This window comes from Hetaerina americana, unplaced genomic scaffold (genome assembly GCF_022747635.1).
Source record: "Hetaerina americana unplaced genomic scaffold, ioHetAmer1.1.p SCAF_11, whole genome shotgun sequence".
Taxonomy (NCBI): domain Eukaryota; kingdom Metazoa; phylum Arthropoda; class Insecta; order Odonata; family Calopterygidae; genus Hetaerina; species Hetaerina americana.
Genome location: NW_027286181.1, coordinates 41,771,614 through 41,793,546, shown reverse-complemented (window position 1 = coordinate 41,793,546; position 21,933 = coordinate 41,771,614). Strand labels below are relative to the sequence as shown.

Here is a 21,933-nt window from a genome sequence, read left to right as displayed (position 1 = left end):
ATGGGAGACGCTGTTTTTTGTGGGCTCATTTTATTCGTTCATTTTTTCTGGTTGGAGGACTCTATTTAAGTTCTCGCGTGGCGTTAGATTACTCTTGAAATTACAACTGTCGCCACAATCAAGGTCCCAGTGTGGCTGAATGGAATAAGACGCCCACGATACCTAAAAAAGAAGGTGGAACTCGAGTTCCACAGGCACCCAGGCCGATTGAATGGCAACCGCAGCTTGGGACGGGGAAGGGATTGAGTGTTAGATTTCTTCAGAGTAACGAATATTTTAACTTCGATGCTGGGATGCCAGGCTTGTGAAACTTCCGGGAAGAATTGAAAACTTAACTCTAAACTAAAAGTTCTTGTCCCTTGAATTTTTTGTAAAACAGGTTTTATCTTATACAATTAATTGAGTGCCTTCCAATTTTGTGAAGTATCCGATGAGTGCATCTCATAAATTAAACTCAAAGTTTATTTTATTTATAAACTGCTTAGTATTATGAGCCATTGAAATTAAACCAATATTAATAGCCATCGCCAGTGATAATAAACTAATGACATTTTTCAATTTTTGAGGATATCCGGAACATTAACAACCTTACCCTATGCCACATACTTACTTATGTTTGATAGTCATTCGCTTTTGTCATCTCGTTATCCCAGTGATGCTATGCGCTATAGTGGAAAGATATGATCGCACAGCCAGCCCCCCAGGAGTTGCTGAATAGGGATAGAAGGGAAGAGAACGGGAAAGAATAGTGGTAGATGCACAAGGAGAATAGAGAGGGGAGAGAAAATTATGGAAGCGATTTTACGGTCACTTCAGTGAGCTCCCATGCGTGAAACATACATCAGTCGTACTTAGAGAGCCGTAATGGGGGAGGGGGGGTGTTTAGAGCTCTAATCTAACCACACCTTGCATACCATTAAAAGCCGAGCGTAGGCGTCATTTGTCATCACTCGGCTCTCTGCTATCCTTGAATATTTAAATGTGTATTATATCCCTTAGCGTAAGGCGATATATAATTTATTGCTTCACATTCATTTGCTGTTATGGCAATAGTCACGTTTCAGTTTGGTAATTGTGGCGCTGATTCGTTATAGGTATCAGTTATTAGTCATTGCTATGGATTAATAATTCTTTTTTGAAATTACATCTTATAGTTGAATTAACAATTTGATAATCAATTGCTATATTATCCGCTAAATTAGGTGATTTCTGGATATGTCATGCATGTTTTTCTGGGTACAGGGTTGCTGTCAGCGACAAAGAAAGGCGCTTTGGGTGGCTTGCACCGAGTTTCGCGTGATTATGGTATGCAAAGGGACGGATAAATAGGGGAATGGATGAGGTGGAGTGTTCGGCCGATTAAATGGGTGAATTATCTGATTTAAAGGAAAATCCTCGCGTACTGGTGGTGATTTACGTTTTTATAGCATTTTACTCAACGTTTTACCACATTGCTTGCCTAAAAAATCGAGACTGCTCTGCTCATAAGACCAGCAGTGAGCAGCATATTCTTTGCTTTTCATATTATGCCTTGGAATGCACCCAGTTATCGGTATACTACCGAAACGAATTAATTCCTTTTACAAATTATTTGTTCCGCTTAGTCTCACAGCCTTATATTCTCTTTCAGGGCGAAATCAAGCCTAAAGACATCCTCCGAAAATGTGTGGGAAATTGTGCATATGTATAAACACAAATTAATGAAAACCTAAATATAAAAGAAGAGAATACTCGCACAGTACTTGTGAAAAATCCATTGCTAGTTAAAATGATAGGTTTGTTTATCTATAAGCATTACTTTTTATGAAATAAATAACCGAAAATTAGTTCTTATTCATTAACATTCTACCATCCCAATTAATAATAATACGAAATTCACCTGGGGTGCATGCTCTAGGTTCAATACTTTTTTCCTTTTATTGCAATTATGAATCATAACTCTTGAGCAATATAAACACTAAAAATTTATGTTTATTTCCTATTAAAATAATAATTAATTGACAATATCAGATTTCAAAAGTTCGAAATCTAATGTACTCCCTTCTGTGGGATTCCAGCTATATCAAAGCATCAACTTTCATGGCAGGCGAAGTATAACATTGCGGCATTTAATTAGTCTTGATTTTAAATGGAAATATTACCTCCATAACAATGTAAGTTTCAGCCAAACGTAATTCAGCATACAATACAAGGCGATAGACTCCTTAAGCGATCATTGACGTTATGCGTCAATATAAACGATTTCACAAAGCGTGAGAATAAGCATTGCTTTAAGATTCAACGAAATTGATTTTTACGGAAAACAATACATTTATCATAATCTCTATAACCTCATCCTTGAGTCTTTCCTTTATGCAGTTTAAATTTGGCGGAAAAAGTTCTGAGAAGTGTATGATAAATGAAGAGCGAAATGAGGGTGTGTGCAATGGTGGGTGTATCAACTTGGGGGGAGTGAAATTTTTTATTTGTATTTTCTCTGGAATTGTGTATGAAAACTGAGTTCATAATGAGGTAATCACCGTGTTATTGAAAACTGCATTTATTGCTGTGGAGTAAATATGAGCACTCAGGAATCGAATACGAGAGAGGTTGTATTCACTTATTATATGCCCGCTCTGACAAGTAATCACCAGTCTAAAATTGAAATCCCAATTGAGATACCTTTTGGAGGATGTACAAAGGAACTAACTAGTCGAATCATATCTATGTTCAAACTGCCGTGCTACACTGAAAGAGGTAGACGGAAAACTTCTAACTTTTTTCTGTTTTACACTTAATTGGCACTTTCACATATACATTAATATATGATTACCGTTAATTTTCTTACCAATTGCGAACATATTATGAGTCATGGAACCAATTTTTTTTAAATGTATTGTTTTCATCCCAATAGATCTTTATCCAGCGCTTAAGGCTTTTGTGGAGAAGGAGAGTTTGAATTTGTCTGATGATGTTGCAGAAAAGTTTTTGGAAGAGGTGAAAGAGGGTGATCTAGCTCTAGAAAATGAAATAGTTAGAGCCTGGGAAACAGCCTTCAGAGAGGTATAACGTTGGCTTCTTTAATGTATTAATTTTATAGATTATAGGTAGTCTAATATTGATTTGCATACTTACTTTGACTCGGTGATTCGTGTCTTACTTATGGTGGTACTCTTGAGTTGAGACAACTTGAATTATAATGACTTGGTCATAAAACATTTGTGTGTTTACAAGAACATGTAATTCTACATCATAAGAATGTGGTATGAACGCAATTGATACGAAGGTTTTGTAAAATACAGTCCGAAATAATTCCTGCTGGCTCGTGATAAATAATGAATGATTTTTTATTTATGCCGCGTGACTAGTGATTAAATTATGTTGAGTTTAAAGTTTGTGTGTGTAATGGTGATGAAGGTAGATACCTACATTTTGGAAGTATTGTGGACACTCCCTATCCGTTTTACTCCGCACCACACTCGTCTATTATTTATATTCCATTCCTTTTGCCCATTGAGGGTCTCCTTTAAATACTAAATTAGCGGATGAAACTGATAAAAGCCACGGCTTGAGTAATCTGGCATATAAAGTTTGTTATTTAAAATCGCAATTCCTAAAATAGCTTACCTAACACATTTTTCCCAGTATCAATACTTCAGTGTTAATGTAACTAAATTTTATCCAAATGATTTATCTTCTTCCCTACTTAACTGCCAATTTCGTTCATGGTATAGAGGTCTTAAATTCTCCATTTAGAAACCAGGCTCATTTAGAAATGATAAATGTGTTTGGGTTTTGTTTTGGTTTATTCAAGGAAGTATGTTTAGGATAGCCAAAATATGTGTTCAATTATTATGCATGCTTTCATTTTTATTTTTCTCCTATTTTTATGTCGCATAGCACATATGAAACCATAACCGTATGAAAAAATTATATTTCAGGAAACATTAGAATATGGAAAATTGTCTTATGGAAAGTACAAAAAGGAGGTGAAAAATGGAGAGCAGCCCCCCATTGAATGGTCATCAGAAGATAATAGTGTTAACTCTGAGGAAGTGGATGAGGTCACATTTGCAGCTGCTTATCACTCATTGGTTCATTCTCCATCTTTGAGTACCGTCCTCAAGTGTGAAAATGCCCATGCTAGAGCTCTACAGCGTCTTGCTGCTCAGAGAGATGAAGAGATAGCTGCATTAGATCTAAGGTAAATCTATCGCTTCCTACCTATTTAATAAACTACACTAGTGCAATTAGTATTTCATTTACTCTTTTTGTTTTTATTCATGTTTACAGATTTTGAATGTAATGCCTTCTTAAATTCCATGTAGCCAACAGCGGTAATGGTGCTATTCTGTATTCATTTGTGTTAATGTTCTCATGACTATGAAATACATCACATAGTCTCTTCCCTTTAAAAATATCCAATTCACCTAGTTGGTTGTTTGCCTTTTTCATCTTAGGTGTATAAATTTTATGACTACTTTTTAAATTTGCAACGTATAAAAATTATGATCCGGAAGTCCTTGCGGCTTAAATTTTGTGGGAATCAATTCTTAATACCAACTTGAGGTAAATTAGTGTCCCAATGTCCCATCTCTCACTGTTTTGGTAACTTGCGGTACCTTTCATAAGATGGTGATGCTAGATGAATTCCTCTGGTGTGACTCATTCTTCAAGCATGCTATGGATGAGCCAAGAAAAACTCTTCCTTCCAATTTTCAGCAAGCCCTTGAGTACCTCTGACAGTCATTTCCTGTCGTAGATTTCTTGTTTTGTATTCACATATGTTGTTTGATTTGATTCTTACTATAAACAGTACCATAGTATGGGATAAGATAATTGTATCCACAGATCTTCCAGATCTGGCTCATCGGTGCCAAGTATGTCTATGAGAAATTATGGTGGTCTAAGTGGTCCGTAATCATATGGGTCTGTGGAAATATATGTAAATACTCATGCAGTCATGCTGGATATACATTATTTAAAGAGGTGTGTCTAATTATTTAGAGTAAAGAGCTTCTGCGGAAAAAGATCTTTCAAGAGGTTCTAAACCCACCTATTGTCCATCCAACCTGCTGTGCATTAAATTTTCAGGTTATTTTTCTTGTGAATCCTGTGCAAAATTATTGATCTATTTTTTAATAATTGGTGGATAGTCATCATCCTCCTCTTTAAATTGAGCATTTCTGATTGCCTCTATGAAGGCTGCAATATCTATAAACGGACATCTCATGTCACCTTTAGATACAGAAGTCAAACCAGATTTACCCCCCTCTTTTTAACCAAAGAAGCATCCTGAACAAGCAACACACTTATTAAAATGGTGCTTCTGGTTTGGCCTGGAACTGCGTAAGTTGTGCTGTTTGTTTGAATTGAAGAAGTTTTGCTAACATTAATTACATACTTTTTTACCCCTTTCTCCCAACATTCCTCCAATCACACGAACAATAACATCTGGACTGCTCTATGTTGATGAGCAATGTATTTTCAAATTTGTGATGTTTTCTCCATTTGGTCATCATGTGGTCAGCAGTTCTCCTAAAATTTAGTGAATTTAATTTAAAATAATGTAAGACTTCATGAGTCCCAGAAGTCATTTGTCATCTGTGAGCAATTGAAACTTCTTGATTTTTGTGGTGCATTCTCAATTGTAAAGACTTCTTATTTAATAGTACTGAGATAAAATTTGCTTCCCATCCTTAATGTCCATTTAGGGCTTCTTTTTTTAATCCCATTTTGATCTCCTTCAATAATCTTTTGACTCATGTAACGGTACAAATTATCTTGGAGGAATGAGCCACATTATCTAAACACGAGACAAGCAGAACAGCCTCATTAGCTCTATTGTCTACTTCATATTGATTTTCATGAACCCTGATATTACATGCTATTGTGCTTATAAGCCTTATCTGAATGTCTGAGGTAGGTTTTGGATGGACATAGACTGAATATGCCTACACTTCTCATCGTAACCTAAAAAGATGAAACCTAAAACCTTGCACTACGATAAATTCTTCTTCAATTCCGCATACTTTCTGCCAACCTTCATTACATCCAACATGCCTATCCTTTACCTTCCCTTATCATTTGCCTAATGTTCTCCTTACTTATCACTGTCATCAACATTTCATAGCTAATCAAAATGCGCTGCATCCATCTTTCCTGCCTCCTTTAGATCCCTGCAAACAAACCCTCTCTCCTCCATCACAGTGCCTTATTCTGCTTTGTTCGATTGTTACTATGGTAATGGATTAATTAAATTATGTAAACTGACTTAATTGATTTAAGTATGTAAATTGGCCTGTTGTTATTATATAATTATAATCGTTTGGAAGCTCTTGGTCTTTCCCAGAAAAAATCAAATTAATGCTCCCCACCATTGAGCCTCCCTTCTTCCCTACAGGCAAGCTGAGGAGATGTCACGTGCAGTGGAGGCAGAGGAGGAGGGCAGAGAGGTAACCCTTTTGGATGATGAAAGTGGTCTCATTGAGGGACCCAAGTCTCCTTCCCAGTCGGAGGCCAGCCTCGTGTCTCATCTCATCTGCTCCCACTTTGAGGAGCAGCACCTGCTGCATGGTGGGTGGGCCAGTAGGATGGAAACGTTGCAGACAGTGCAGAAAGATCGTTTGAGGGGAATGATCATGGCTCTGAGTCGAGGCCAGACAAATGGGATCCTTTTGAGGTAAGCCGATCAATCCATTATGTGCACAATGTTGAACAACACAAGGCTTTGACATCATGTTGAAGTTTACAGGAACAAAAAACCTTTAGTTCCAAAAATGTACCATTCCAAAAACATGTTTTTGAAACTGAACGTTTTGTAGTTTTTGGAACTGTGTGTAACTGTTCTTGAACTTCATCCACCTATGGCTAAATGTGTATTACAGTTTTTAGAATTCAACTCTTTAAGTTTTATTAGTGGTTTTTCTATCAACATTCTATACAACTCGATCAAAAATCAAGTGTCATCACTAATAGGTACTAAAATCCTTGTTTCTTTTGATCCATTAAAATTTATTACTCAATATTTCCTGTGATGAAAAGCTTACTCTCCTTAAGATATAGTTAGAAATAAAAAAATAATAAATCTGTGGTAGATACACGCGTCCTTTATCTGTCTGTACATTTCCTGAGCTGTTTAATTTTTAACAAAGAATTTTGAACAAAACTTGGTCACTATCATGGGAATTCTACATAATCTAATATACCTTTCTTAGCTAAATTATTGCTGCCTAATTCTTTCTTGGTTGAATTATGCTGAGAGTTTGAACTCATTATGTGTGAAACCTCTTGCTAATATATATCCATGTATTACTGTTACATTGGTGATGTGTTCGCCAACTTAGACACACTGCTTCACTTCTTAATGAATCCTACACTTCAGTCAAAACATTTCTCACTATTCTTGGAAATCTTAAATAAAAAGGATATCAGTGATGTCCTTTGCAGGCTACAGCAAAAACGCAATAGTAATCTGACTGATTTCGGGATACCATTGAGTGTGATTCACTGAGGTGATGATCAACAAAGAAAACACCAAATCGTATTCCAAACACTGGGTAGAAAAGTTATGGTGAAGGATGGCATGTGAGCCAGAAAAAGCAGGAAAAAGGTTTGTGAATCAAGAAAATGAATGGCCTCACCAAAATTTTTCAGCATTTCGTGCAATGAATTCTCTTTACTCTATTATTTAATCACGTGTGGTGAATTTATTGGCCAAAAGTTGTTTTTAAATTACATTTTCATTTTGATGGCCAGGATTAATTTAGGGAATGAATTTATTGGTCATTGATTGAATTCACATCTCATAATTAATCACTTCACATGACCAGGACATGGGAAAAGTTTCCCGAAGGGTTCATTGCATTGCTTGCTGAACTGTTGACTCAACTGTTGATCTCTGTAGGAATTCAGTGTCCACTGGAACTTCAGATCAGGATTTGGACAATTGCCACAAAGAAGACGGTCTGCATTTTGACCTGCATGATTTGGGGAAACGGGGAGAAGGCGATGAAGAGAGGAGTGAATTAGAGTTAGAGGAAGAAGAATTGCTTGTCGACCTTAAAGACAGGGACAAAAATCACCCTGCGCTTCTTGAGGAAAGCTTCACCATTCACCTTGGCTCTCAAATGAAGCAGATGCATAACATCCGTATTCTTGCTGCTCCCATTTTACACTTTTGTCGTAGTGATTACAGGTGGGTTCCACATGCCTTATAATTTAAGAGTAATGGCCTTTGTTATTTTTCTTAAAATTTAGAGATTACATGATGACTTTCCTAACCTAGTATGTTTGTAATGAAGGAAATGTTAATGCTTCAAACAAGTAAAAGACATTCCACTTCATGTGGCAACTGAATGGACTGTCATCCATCTTTCCTCCCCCCTTTTTATTTCCATTATGAGTGGTAAATTTTAACCATGTAGCTAAAATTATTTTGCCAATGAGTTACAATTTATTTATGAAAAGGGGATGTTAATATTTATAATGGGAAACTTTCTGAGCCATCCTAATGCTTACGTATTTCTTTGATCTAATTATACCACCACAGTTCTAAGTAACATACTCTATATTTTCACTTCATGTAACATACTATATTTTTTCACTTCAGAGGTTGTCCAGAACGCCTTCAAACTGCTCTGAGTCTGTATTCTAATGATCTTCATGGAATTATGGTGTTGACAGACAACAGTGTAGCTGGCTATACTGGTGTCAACAAAGGTAAGGCCTTGTTTATGTCTTCCAAATGTAACATTTGGAGGCTGTTTGATATCCTCAGATGACATAAACTACTCTACAAACATATTATGTTGAACGGTTTTTGGAGGTTGTATTGATAAGAGTCCTAACTTTCTGCAAAAGGAGCTACGTTCAAATGAGTCATTACTGAGTTTGATATTTTTTTAGGAAGTTATTATATATAGTAATTAGCAGGACTGAAGAAGAGTTATGGTTTTTAGAAGGCATGACATTGTGTAATATTTTTCTGGTCTTATCAAAGTCTTTCCTGATTGATAGATTACCTATAATAAGGTTGTCAGTTGTCCTTGGAAGTATTGAAGACTGAAGTTATTAGCTACTTAAACAAACCTAAAACATTGAAATTGTCAGATAAACAACTTTGCTTTTTCACATAGAAAATTTTTATTTAAGACCTAGGTTTCATTATGGTGTAAAATCTTCAGGTAAGAGATGAAGATGTTATACCATAATGAAACCTAGGTCATAAATAAAAAAAATCTATGTGGAAAAGCCAAGTTGTTTATTTTTCAATTTAAATGTGAAGATTTTCCACCAAGTCACTCCAGAAACTATTTTTTTAAGCCTAAAACAAACTTGATGTAGGATAAATATGAACATATAATGATGGAAAGTTGTATAATAATGGCCATTTAGAAGAGAAAATAATCTTTATTGCTTTATTTTTCTCTGAAAATGCTTACAGCATCATATTTTACTAAAACAGTGCCATTATATTTTACTAAGTAATTGATTTTATTGCTGGTGTTATGGCTTGAAAAGTCTTAGCAGTCTAGTTGGTAGAGCACTGGATTGCCTACCGGAGGGCCAAGGTTCGGGTATCAGATCTTCCTGGAAAATCCCAGATGGCAAAGGGAAAGAAAGTGGTCATGTGTGCATTCAATGCACTGTTGGGCTTATTATGTATTTGATGAATTCTACCCTCACCTATCGAATCAATCTTTGGGTTGATTACTATGCTTTAGCTAAGGTTTGAAATACATTTTACCTCGAAAATGAATCCTAAAATTTCCTCTAACAATCCTAAAAATCATGTTTTTCATTCCTGAAGAGAATGTTTCAGCACTTCAATAATGAATTTTTGTGCTTGGCTGTATGGAATGAAATATGTAATAAGAAAGAATCTAAACTCTTAACTATCAATGGCATAGGTAATATGTCGATCATCTTAGTTATTTTTGATATTATGAGATTAATTTCACTCATTTAAATGATTTTTGTCCTTTTGGAAAGGTAGAATTCACTGAGGTGTGTCAGATGTCAACTGAGTTCCACTTTCAACCGGTTGAGGAGCAAATGGAAAAAATCAGGACCACGGTGAAAGAAGCTGTGGCTTGGAGGGAGCAGAATGCAGCATCCAATACTTCTCTTCATGTAAGGTTTTTCCTTAGGTGTATAAATTATTATGTTGAGAGGGAAAGTGATTGTTATTGGCGTAGTAAACCCAGTACTAATCAGGAATTATGAAACAATTGTTGTGGAAAGTATTTATAATGTTCCTCACAGTTAATGCATATGAGTGATTGATGTCAGATTGTATTAATAACATATCTCTCGACTGCCAATTTATAATTTTAATATAATATAAATTGAAAGTTATACCTTTAGTCTATGTGTACCAAATGCATAATTGGTGCCATGTTCTAATGGGAGGATACTGAAGCTATTGTAGTATGATTTAATATTGCCTGAAGATAGAATGATAGCAGTCCCATACATTAGCACCAGTATCTTATCAAGTGGATATTAAATTGGTTGAATTCTCATCTAATTAACTTGAGTATCACCCATTTTAGATACTTAGGTAACTGTATTGGGTTGAGTACAAGACTACACTACATGGGGAAGTAAAAATCAACGGGGAAGACGATTTAGGGAATGGTTAGTAGAAGTGCTAACTAGAATGATAAGGAAGGAGTGCCAGCAAGAAGTAGAGAAAATTATGATATAGAACAAGGAGTCAGGTAAAGTAGAAGAAAATTGGAGCACATAAAAAAAATGGATATCAAAAGCTACAAATGAAACTATAGGAAACAAGAAGAAATTTTAGGTAGAAGAGTGTACTAAGACTTGAATAATAAACTGAGGTAGGATACTAATAGGCCAAAAGATGTATGGGAAGAGATAAAAAGGTGAAAGTACTAACAGGAAGTAAGAGGGGAAAATTCATGCAAAAACATCAATGATAATTCAGGAAAATTATTGATTGTGCCTGGATGGATTCAAGATAGATGTAAAAGAGTGCATGGATATATATGTTAATGGCATTAGGCCAGCAAGCTGAGGTATAGAAAGAGAGTATGACATAGATGAAGATAGCTTAGGTCTAGGCATGCTTGGTGGCAAGATAGGAAGGGCATAAAAATTTAAATCAAATAATGCTGTGGGGATGATAAGTTTTGGGTTCAGGAAGGTAAGAGGTATGAGTTGATCTCTCAGTAGTATTGAGGTCTGTGGAAAAAAACATAAACATCGGAATATATTTGTCAGCTTCATTCTGTGAGAAAGCATTCGTTATAGTAAAATGGTTAGAGTTAAGGAATGTACTGCATTAAATAGGAGTAGATTAGAGGGACAGACAACTTATCTGGAACCTGTACATGTCTCAGACTGTTCAGGTGCGAGTGGTAATTGGTGAGTTCAAATGGGCAGTGTAGGAAGAGGAGCAAGATAGGGGTTGCCATTATCATCCATGCTTATCAACTTACATGTGGTGGAAATGGTAAAAGAAGAATGGGAAGAAATGGAGATAGGAAAGAAAGTCAGTGGGGAGCTCATGCAAACAGGTTTGCAGATGATCAAGCTTTAGTTTGCTAATCAGCCGAGGGGTTACTATCATTGATGAAAGCATTAGAAAATCTGTATTTTTGGAATAGGATGAGAATCAATGCAAGCAAAGCAAATGGTGGGAGGGTTTCAAGAAATAGGGAAGCTAAGTTATAGGAGCTAATAAACGTGAGCAAATGGAAAAGTTAGCCTATCTTTGAAGTGTTTTGGAGCAAGATGACCATAGCAGTGGGATCATCATTAAAAGAATTGCATGTAGCTTTCACAAAGAAGAGGGAGTTGATGACAGGGGCATTAAGTAAGAGTGTTAAGAAAATATCTGTGAAAACTTTGATATAGAGCAGGGTTTTGACTAAGCACTGGATGGAATAAAGGGAGGAAGGAAATATACAGAGATGAAGAGGGGCTTATTGTAGTGTTGGATGTCAGGGTGTGAATTGTTAGTAAGGGCAAAGAAAAGTATCACTGTACCTTTGTGTAGTCTGTGTCTATCCAAAATCTAGCTTAAACTGTGAAACACCATTAATAATATTTTGGGTGTCATGTTTTTTTGGTTGATGCTCTTTGTTGAAATAAATCTGTTAAGTTGCATCTTAATAATCAAATAAAAATCAATAATGCAAAATGTTGCCCTGTGTACCATACGAAAGCTACTAAATGGCTAAATTTTGACCCATGATTTTAAGTTTCAACTTTGTTCTAGTAATGAGATGGCAAAAAAATTGTATGATTACTGTCACCATTGACAACCTTTTTCTTATATTTTCTGAGCTTTGAATGGTACTGAGGGTGATGCTCTGTTGGAGAACTGTGAAATTAAGGATGAGGAAATGAAGGCAGGTAGAAATCTAACTTTAAATGGGAATTGGCTTATGAAATTTAAAGCATTATTTTGAATGGCTTTGAGGGTATGATTTTGCTGAAAGGTGAAATTCGTAATCAGTGAGAAAATAATGGTACTGCATCTCCTAATGTTAATTTTACTTATTATAATTAGAGAACAATTAATAGTTAACTCATTTGTGTCAGGTCTTTAAATGCAATAACTTTTTATTTTACAAAAAAAGCATCTATCATATTTAATGTAAGGTTAATATACAAGTAAGGTTCATATACAATTCATTGTGGAGTACATGGGATTCTTCATTGCAACCTTTCTGCCACTGCCAATCCACTTCTCTCTATCATTCCTAACATTCAAAGTTTATTTTGTAAAATGACAGGTCATAAACGTAAACTGTCTTGTACTTGGTGAATTATTGTAAATCCTGGACAAGATGCCCTTTATGTGTGAATTTTCCCATGCCAATTTTGCTTGTTTGAAAACTTAAAATTAATACTTATGTCTGATTGATCTCCAGGGTGCTAAAGTAGGTGATGCTGTTGGAGGAATCAAGGGCCTTCTCCAGACAGGAGATGTGTATGTGACTAAGCACTCCAATTTGTCTCAGGTTCATGTTGTATTCCACTTAGTCGTGGCTGATTCAACCCTTAGATCAGGCAAGTAAACCTTGGAATCTGAAGAGACTAATTTTACTTTGGAATGAATATTGCGTTAATATGCTCCATACGAAAAAATATTTGTATTGTGTGCTGCACCATGAAAATTTGGAAAACTGAAGAAAGTGAAGGAATTTGAAAAGGGATGTACACATGAGGTTGATATTGCACAATCCTCTGCTAGTTTAGTGGTCTGGTCAGAGTTGTGTTGTCTATCATGAAATTCCATCAGTATCCACTTCATGCTTATTTGCTCTCAATGCTAATATACTCTTCATATAGTCTTAGTAAAGGGAAACGTTGATATGCACCACCAGCCACATGACACTGAAGTAAGATTTCCAATATGTACCAAAGAATATCTCCTATCTTCAACTTGTATTGGAGCTCAGTGCCTAAGATGGGATTACAAATCACTGTTATTTTTCTATATCATTACCAAAGTTTACTGGGTGCAATACAAAAATCCTGACATTAAACAATTTTTAAAAACATTTTTATTACAAAAATGAAAATGTTTGCACAATTTTATGTACCGCATTGTTTTTATGATCATACACAACTAAGTTATTCAATGTATCCCCCACTTGCTTGAATGGTAGCCTTCATTCTCAGTGTGAAGGGTCTGATTCAAAAAGATAAGGCAGGGGCGGTGGGTTAGGAAATGGAATGTAGGAACATGAAATAGATTGACAAGGAGGGAATATCAGCTAGCTGAAGAGAAAATCATGGATGAGGGCAAAGAGCCGAGTACTATCGAGGAAAAATGAGAATCCGTTTGAAAAGAGATATTGAAATCCGCAAAAGAAACTATAGATACCGTTAATTGGAAAAGGACAAGGAAACCATGGCTCACAGATGAGATGATTAGAAAGATAGATGAGAGAAGAAAATGGAAGAATGTAAACACAGAGTTAGGCAAAAGAAAGTACAAAGAGTTAAATAATAATTTGAGATGGGTGACTATTAAAGCAAAAGTAGCATGGTGGAAGATGCAGTGCGAGGATATGGAAAGTTTGCAGAGGAAGGGTGAAATTGGTGCACTATACAAGAAGGTTTAAACACTTTTGTTGCAGGGATTCCCTGATTTTTAAAGCAAAATATAGAAGTAAATAAAAAAATATAGAAGCGCTTAGACCATGGGTCCATCTAAAACTTGCATTGACTGGTTTATCACTGTTAATAAGTCATTTTCTGCCATTATCAATCCATCAGGATTGGTTGGTCACAATATTAATGTATTAATTTAGCTACAAAAATAGTTGTTAACCTGTAAGGTGCACCAATTTGACAAGTTTCAGAGCCATGTACTTGATCACTCCTCATTCGAAATTTTTTTTTTAGCTGTTGAGTGTTATTTTTTTATTTAAATTAATATTTGTGCTATAATTTCATTTAATGAATATAGCATTACCTTTTCGATACAATTATTTTATTTTCTCAATTATCTCCATGTATTCAATTTAATGTAAAAATTTTCACCTTTGGTTAGATTTGGCTCCTATTGTTTTCCTTTCCTTATTTTCAAGATTTCGTATTCTCCAAAACAGGTGACATAAATTCCAGACATCCCGCAATTCTTGGCATAAGGAACATTTTGAAAATGGCATGCATGTATGATGTGACAACTTTAACGTTACCTGTTTTGCTTATGCATGACATGTCTGAAGTAAGTGAATTACTTATTTAACAGAACTATGCTGCATTAATCTCTCTCAAATTACCTGCTGCCAAGTGTATCTCTTTGTTATTTCAGGACATGACAGTGGCTTGGTGTACAAGGCGAGCAGAGTTGGTGCTTAAATGTGTTAAAGGATTTATGATTGAAATGGCTTCCTGGGGTGGCTCCCAAATCAAAAATCTTCAGTTCCTGGTCCCAAAGGCAAGTAACTTATGTATTCTGGTCCCTATATGAAAATTTCCTTTAAAACCACTATATAAACATGATTTTGTGATGAATGTTAGGAGCAAGAAAGGAAAGGGGTGAATCTTGAGGGTAAAAGTGATGCTGAAATATTTTCTAAGAGCGTTGCATATGTATGTAGAAAACTGTACTTGCAGTCTGTGTAAATGTGAAAATCTTCAAAAATAATGATAATTATTTTTTTTTTGGTGGACATAGTTTCATGATTTTAATTTGTTTAAATGCCTGAAAATATACCACCTAATATTTTAGAGGAGAAAGATTTTGATTGAATTGACAAAAAGAAATTACGAGTTTAAGTGAAATATATTGAATATTTCCGGGAAAATGGTGTCATGAATTTTGCATTCATTCATGTTACACAGTTCTTTATTGGTCCCTTCCTATCTTTCTCTCTAATTGCCTCGTGCTGTTGGTACTAAGTGTAATTTTGGATGTAAGATACAGTGTAATTTATTGATTCTTTTGCAATGGAAACAAATCATTCCTTGGCTAAGTCCTACTCCAATTCTTATTTTAGGGCATATCTGAGGAGGTTTTTGGCATCCTTGCCATAATGCTTCCCAGTATATTCAGAGTGTCAAATCCTCTGGTGTTCAAGGCATCATCCACCAACAGTGGTGCTCAGCCCTCTGGCCACCACACTTCTACGTCGTCTCCCTCCATGTCAGCCCACACCCCAGGAGTGGCCGCACACTCGTCCTCTTCATCCCCATCCTCATCATCATCCACTCTCTCCATTCATTTGCAAAAGTCAATGTAGTGTTTTTTCAACCAATGAAGTTCAAATTTTCAAATAAAATCATTTTTGTTCGTTGTTTAAAGGTGGTGTTTCTTTTGTATTCTCCTGAGATCTTGCATTCATCTATTTTGTTCATGACCAGAGGTGATGTGTGTGCAAATAATTCCATTAACAATTACTTTAAAATTGAAACTAGGAAGAATATATATTTCATATTAGAATTAACTAATTAAAATAAGTCGTAAAATTTAGCAGAATTGTTTAATATTACTCTATCAACCATATCTTTAGAATGACTGGACATGTTTACCAATATTAAATTAAACCCTTACTAACCTGGACACATTATCCCTGGATATCGATTAATTTGAATTGATGAGATGGATGGCTATTTTTTTGTTTTTGCCCCCAAGACATTAATACATTTGAGGTGATCAGGATGGTTTGGTAGCTAACTTGCTGGCTTTCCACCCGGAGGGCCTGGGTTTGAATCCCGGAGGTGGTAGATATTTTTCAGTTGTAACCCAATCCCTACTTGAGGTGCTTTTTATAATAATAATCTTTATTATTTCCTATGAGACAAGTTTTTAAGACGTATGGAACACGTCAAATTGTCTGCTCATATTCTTTGCAGACATCGCAGCATGGATAGTACAAAGTCACATATTCTCAAAATAAAAATGTAAATTTACAGAATAAAAACCAAAACAAGAACCTGGAGCTGTATCAGGAGTATCTTCGTTGAGTTGTTTATGATTAAAATCATTTGCCTAGTGAAAGGAACATGAATTCATCAACTGTTTAGCACTGATGCTCACAAAGGAATTGATATAGCTTAGGCTTAAATAGCAAAAAACTATCAATTTCTCTTAATTTTTCAGGTAGTGTTTTAAGAATTTCACTCCAGTATATCCAGGGTTCTTAGGAAACGGATGAGTTGTAGGCAGTTATTCAAAGATAATTACGACCTCTTGTGCTATACCTATGTACATTAGCATTGGTTTTCAGTGTGAACATGGCTTTCTTCTGCTGCAAAAATATTATAGTATGAAATACAATACTTACGAATAGGGAAGAGTTGAAATGTTAAATCTTTTAAAGTAAGGTCCACAACTGCCCTTGGAACTTTTCCTAGGATTCTTACTGCCTTTGGGCTTCTGCCCTGGCTTTGACAAGTGTGGGTTCGCGAAGTAGTCAAGAGTGATGGTACCAATGTTATAATCACAATTAAGAGTAACCAACAGAGTTAGGGTAGGTTTTTGAGGTGTCATGGCACTATGCACTGCTGTGATTCTAGGCCGTAACTAATATGAAAAAAAATATCCCAACATCACACCCATCCTATTGCAATAACTCACTCTTTTTATATTGAATTATTGGTAGAAATTGACCATCAAGCAATGCACATTCCAGTCATTTCCAAATGCCAGAAACGTTAAGAATTTTAAAAGTAAAATTATTATAATACGGATAAAATACATTACAAAATGTCAGTCATAAATGACATTACCATATAAGTTAGATGCAGTCAAATTCTTGAGCCCTCCTGAGTCTTCCTTGGTTTGCTAAAGGTTCCTCAGAAGATTATTTAGGCAGTTAAACATAAACGCTAGATATCTGACAGATAAATGTTAAAGTTAACTCTGCACATTTTCAGCCTCCATGAATTCCAACCACAATGCCTTTCCTTTTTCTCCATTTACTTCGCTTCTCTTCTAACCACTTCTTCACTATTGAAGAAAAGGGTGGAATCTTGGTAGTCACTTTATTTTATCCAATTTAATGTTTTGAATACCTTCTCGAAATCTACAAAATTAGCAAATACACCAATTGTATTCTGTGATCCTCTCTATTATTAAAAATTACTTATAAGAATGCACAGAACACCCAACGATGGAAAATGGCCTGCAGTTCAAAATATGGCATTTCTTAATAATCATACATGACAAAATGTAATTGCATTGAAGTGATTTGGAAGGGAAATTCAGAATGGCATACACGTAGGTGCACATATATGACCAGAAAAAAAGATTTTTTAATAAAATTTATTTAAAAATTAAAATTTGTACAGACTAATCTGAAGTAGGTTATTTTGACTTTTAATTGTAAACCTAAGATTACATATTAAGAAGAATAACAGCAAATACAGAATAAACTTTCACTAGCTTTTTCTAATAACAGAATATTATAACTTTTGAGTTTGATAATGAAAAGAAAATTATTTACAGAAATGACATTACATCAACAGGGTACATATGAGAAGACATTTAAAAATAAAACTTCCCAGTTGTTGGAAGATTTTTTTGAGTACACAATGCCATTATGCCGACATAACTTTCAAACAAAATGCATTTCTTTGAGATAAAGGAACCAATCAAGCATACCTCAAATGTTAGGCACATGACTTCAGACAAGCTTTGATCTTATGAATCTGATACAAAAACTTATCTCAAAGACTATGTATCATCATTATCACAGATTTCTTAAAAAATGACTACCTGCCAATTGGCAAAAGTGCTAATGGCATAAACTCAAAAGACAGCACCTGCAGGAGCCTTGAATGAAACATGGTAAAGGACCAATATATAATGTGGTATGAAACAACCACAAAAAACCAATTCCGACAAGAAGGGCAATCAGAGGAGGACCCTATTTAGAGTACCCATGACTTCATCATTAATTGCTGACATGATGGTATGTTATAGTTTAGGATCCGAGTGAAGTATCATAACAAAGACAAGGCAAAACAAAGGTATTCCAGAACACACTAAAGGTTTTACATTTAGTTCCTAACTAACACCAATCTAATTTACAGGAGTATTTGAGGGTATGAATAAATGAATAAGTTGCATAGATCATACTCATGTTGTACAGTCTTGTCAGATTTTTGGGTTAGTCGCTTAATTGATGGTTTAACTTATCCCACAAGGAACAGAGCAGTTACAAGCTGTACATATGGTTTAAAATTAACAAAAATAGTACAGAAATAGAGAAAACCTTTCCATATAAAAATAAAATAACTGCTACAAGATGGCAAGAAACAACAGTTTTTCAGAGAAAATTAAATTGCTAATTATGATTATTCCAATTTTCTAATTAGAAAACTAGAAAATAAGTGAATCAATTTTTCACTATACTAAAATTTTCATAGTTTCCTATCATTTGATTCCTCTCTGGTGTATGAATTATCCATCTCCACAATACACACAGTCTTACATAAATGAAAAGGGATAAGACCCCGTCTCCTGCCTTATTTTCATGCATAGAGAGTTGGAATGCTAAACAGTAAAATTTAGAGGTCATTTGATCAGGTGTCCTCAAATGACCAATCTTTACAGTGAACCCACACTAATTCAGACTTAAACAGTCATAGCCAACCACTACTTAGATTGAAGTTCTCTGTACGCAAATGTCTGCAAAGGTTTTAATGATGTATCTTGTGGGTTAGTGGCACGCATCTACTCTATGATTTGATATGATACCTGTGATATCTATGATAATTTATTCTCATTCCATCTGCCCTCGGCCTCTTTGCTATCTTTCAACTTCCGGTGACAATTTCCCAAACCTGTCTTTCCTTTTTGTGACAATTTAATTCTAAACGTAAGAGTAAATGGCTTGACCTTAAGAAGTTATCACCTTTTCCAGATTGGATAGCATATATGAATACCAAACTTCCAACAGAAATCTCCACATCCGTTTCCTCAAGAAGCTTCTGTTTGTTCAATTCTCCAACTTATGTTTTCCGTAACCGCCACTCTTCTTAGGCGCTATTATCAAAAGTTTTTTTTAATTTTTCTGCTGCAAGATATCATAATCATTTAATATCTAGAATAGAGATTTGCAAAAATCACATCGAAAGAATGAGCCATCTCTTTCAAATACATGAGGTGCAAATGCAAAATGCATTTACATGAAAGTATGAATTGTATTTCATGTATTAACACTTAATTCATAATGTCAAATGTGCAGTTGGAATATTGATTGAAATATTATAATTATTTTCAACCATTTTCATACTAACTTGCAAGATAAAAGTATACTTCAGCAGAGTGGCTTCTTGAGAATCCTTAATAAGCCACCTGCAGTACACAATTGGACTGTTCATATTAATTCGAAGTATCGATTAGCGATGGTTTACTGTATCACATCATAATTTCAACTTTGGAGAATTCTTTCATGATAAAAAAGCACATGCGCTCAAAGTAAGATTCAAGCCATTTAGCTGTCAAGGAAGATAATTCTTCCATAATATTTTGAGGTTGACCACATGTAGATTTACTTTGTTTCAAGTTATTGCTTGTACAAGGCTTGTATAAAAAGTATTGATCACAATTTTTTCCTGATGTGTGAGTAAAGTGCTGAATTCAGACTATTGGTTAAGTGGGCGCATCATAACAGATCTTATTGGCATTGGTAAGACGACAGTGCACACCATTATCACTGAAAATTTTGCAATGTGAAAGATCTGCACTAAACTAATTCTGAAGGTCTTGATCGACTACCAAAAGCAGAGTTGAATGTCTGCTTGCAAAGACCTTTTGTAATGCGATGCAATGATTCCCCAACCCCTTTACAATCTCCACTTGGCAACAGCAAACCATTTTCTATTCCCAAAAGTGAAATTCTCCCTCACTAAGAACATTAACATGGAATCCTAATTGCCATAAAAGAAGATTGCATGCATATCCTTAAGGACCTTCCGGAATCCACCAACCTTCGAATCATGAGAAAGCCACTGGTAAAGGTTTGTTGACACTCAAGAGATGTACTTTGATGAATTTTTAGGCATTATAGAAATATCTGAAAAAAATCAATTTTTACAAAACTTTTCCTGACACTTTTTATAAAAACCATGTAGTGTTCATGTTATTCATTTACTGTTCCCCCACAAATTCTCAAGACTACCGCACCATAAGTGTACTCTTCCAACTCATAACTGATTCCACAACTTTCACTAACCATTGTTATGAATTTGACTACCTTATTGAAAGTCATAAGGAACCGGTGAGTCTTAACAAATTCATGCATATGATGTTGTAATTGCTAGCTTTTACAAAATTATTGAATATTGGGCCCTTTTAATGTCAGTTCTACAAAAACAAGTTTGCAATGGTGGACTTAAATTTCTTTCATGATCTTAATTATCATTTTCAAAACTAATCAGTCAATACCAAGTGGGGTGAATAATAAATTTGCTCTTCCCATGGACAACAACCTTTATATTGTGGAAAGTCTTGCCTTTGCAATAATCCATACAGCTGTGCTGGTGGGAACTATGGTAATAGCTCCTGGTAGGATCACCTGGATGACAGATTGGTTCAAGGGCAGGAACCAGGCAGAAGGTAGGCTTTAAAGGCATCTGACCTCAGTGGAACGATCATTTTTAGTGATGGTGTCATATTAAAAATAATATTGAGGTACAGATTTGGAAATCAAATCAATAATTCATCCCAAGAAAATATGAGGGATATCAACATGAAAATTTTAGACAGTATGGGAGTGGAGAATGTTAGGAAAGTGAGGTGAAGGGAGAAAAAGTATAGACATTTTGGATGGAATCAAGGGAGGGAAGAGTATATAGAGCTCAAAAATGCATTGATGTAATGTGTAGGATGGGATTAACGGATATTTTGCGTCATGATCTTGTGGGCAGTGTGCAGTGTCCATTGAAAATTAATGCTGAAAAATTGAACAATTGCTCACAATAATAATGTATGTACATTATTTGAAGGGTGCGGTTCATGGCAGAAATTAATAAATTAAAAGTTGATGAATAATAATAATGAAAATAGAGAGGAACCTCGCACAGAAAGCATAATTCATTCTGGAATCTTTCCCGTAAAGCAAAATAAGTTTTCCCATACAAATTAATGCAAAATACGATAATGCCTTCCATGGCAAACAAATACTTTATGTACAAGGTTAATTTCAAGAAAATTTGATACCCATTGTTTAGGATTGAGTCATATTTTCTTCTATTTTGGAATGAACTGGTCAAGTAATTAAAAAAACCTGGCAAGAGGATTTTATTTAAATCAAGACAGAGTTTGGTTTGATTGGCATGTATTATGTTTACCTAAGAACAAGCCATAAAGCAGGTTAAATTCATGCATCAGGGTATAGGTTCAAGTTCCTGTGGCTTCCCAGAAAGATCTCATTAAACTCTTGATTATCCACCATTTTGTGCATAATACATGCTACTCCCTTCCTGCCACCTTGAAAATTACAATGGTTAAGA

At 35.1% G+C, this 21,933-nt stretch overlaps 1 protein-coding gene across 1 annotated transcript; it reads left to right on the top strand.

Moving 5' to 3' along the window:
- Positions 1-2,426: 2,426 nt before the first annotated feature.
- LOC139700864 (FERRY endosomal RAB5 effector complex subunit 3) lies at positions 2,427-15,774 on the top strand. The gene is made up of 11 exons (XM_071599299.1): positions 2,427-2,736; positions 2,894-3,042; positions 3,921-4,183; positions 6,383-6,661; positions 7,886-8,176; positions 8,591-8,700; positions 9,977-10,113; positions 12,888-13,026; positions 14,577-14,695; positions 14,783-14,908; positions 15,471-15,774. The coding sequence occupies exons 1-11, from the start codon at positions 2,559-2,561 to the stop codon at positions 15,711-15,713; spliced, it is 2,034 nt and encodes a 677-aa protein (XP_071455400.1). The 5' UTR covers positions 2,427-2,558; the 3' UTR covers positions 15,714-15,774.
- The last annotated feature ends 6,159 nt before the right edge of the window (positions 15,775-21,933 follow it).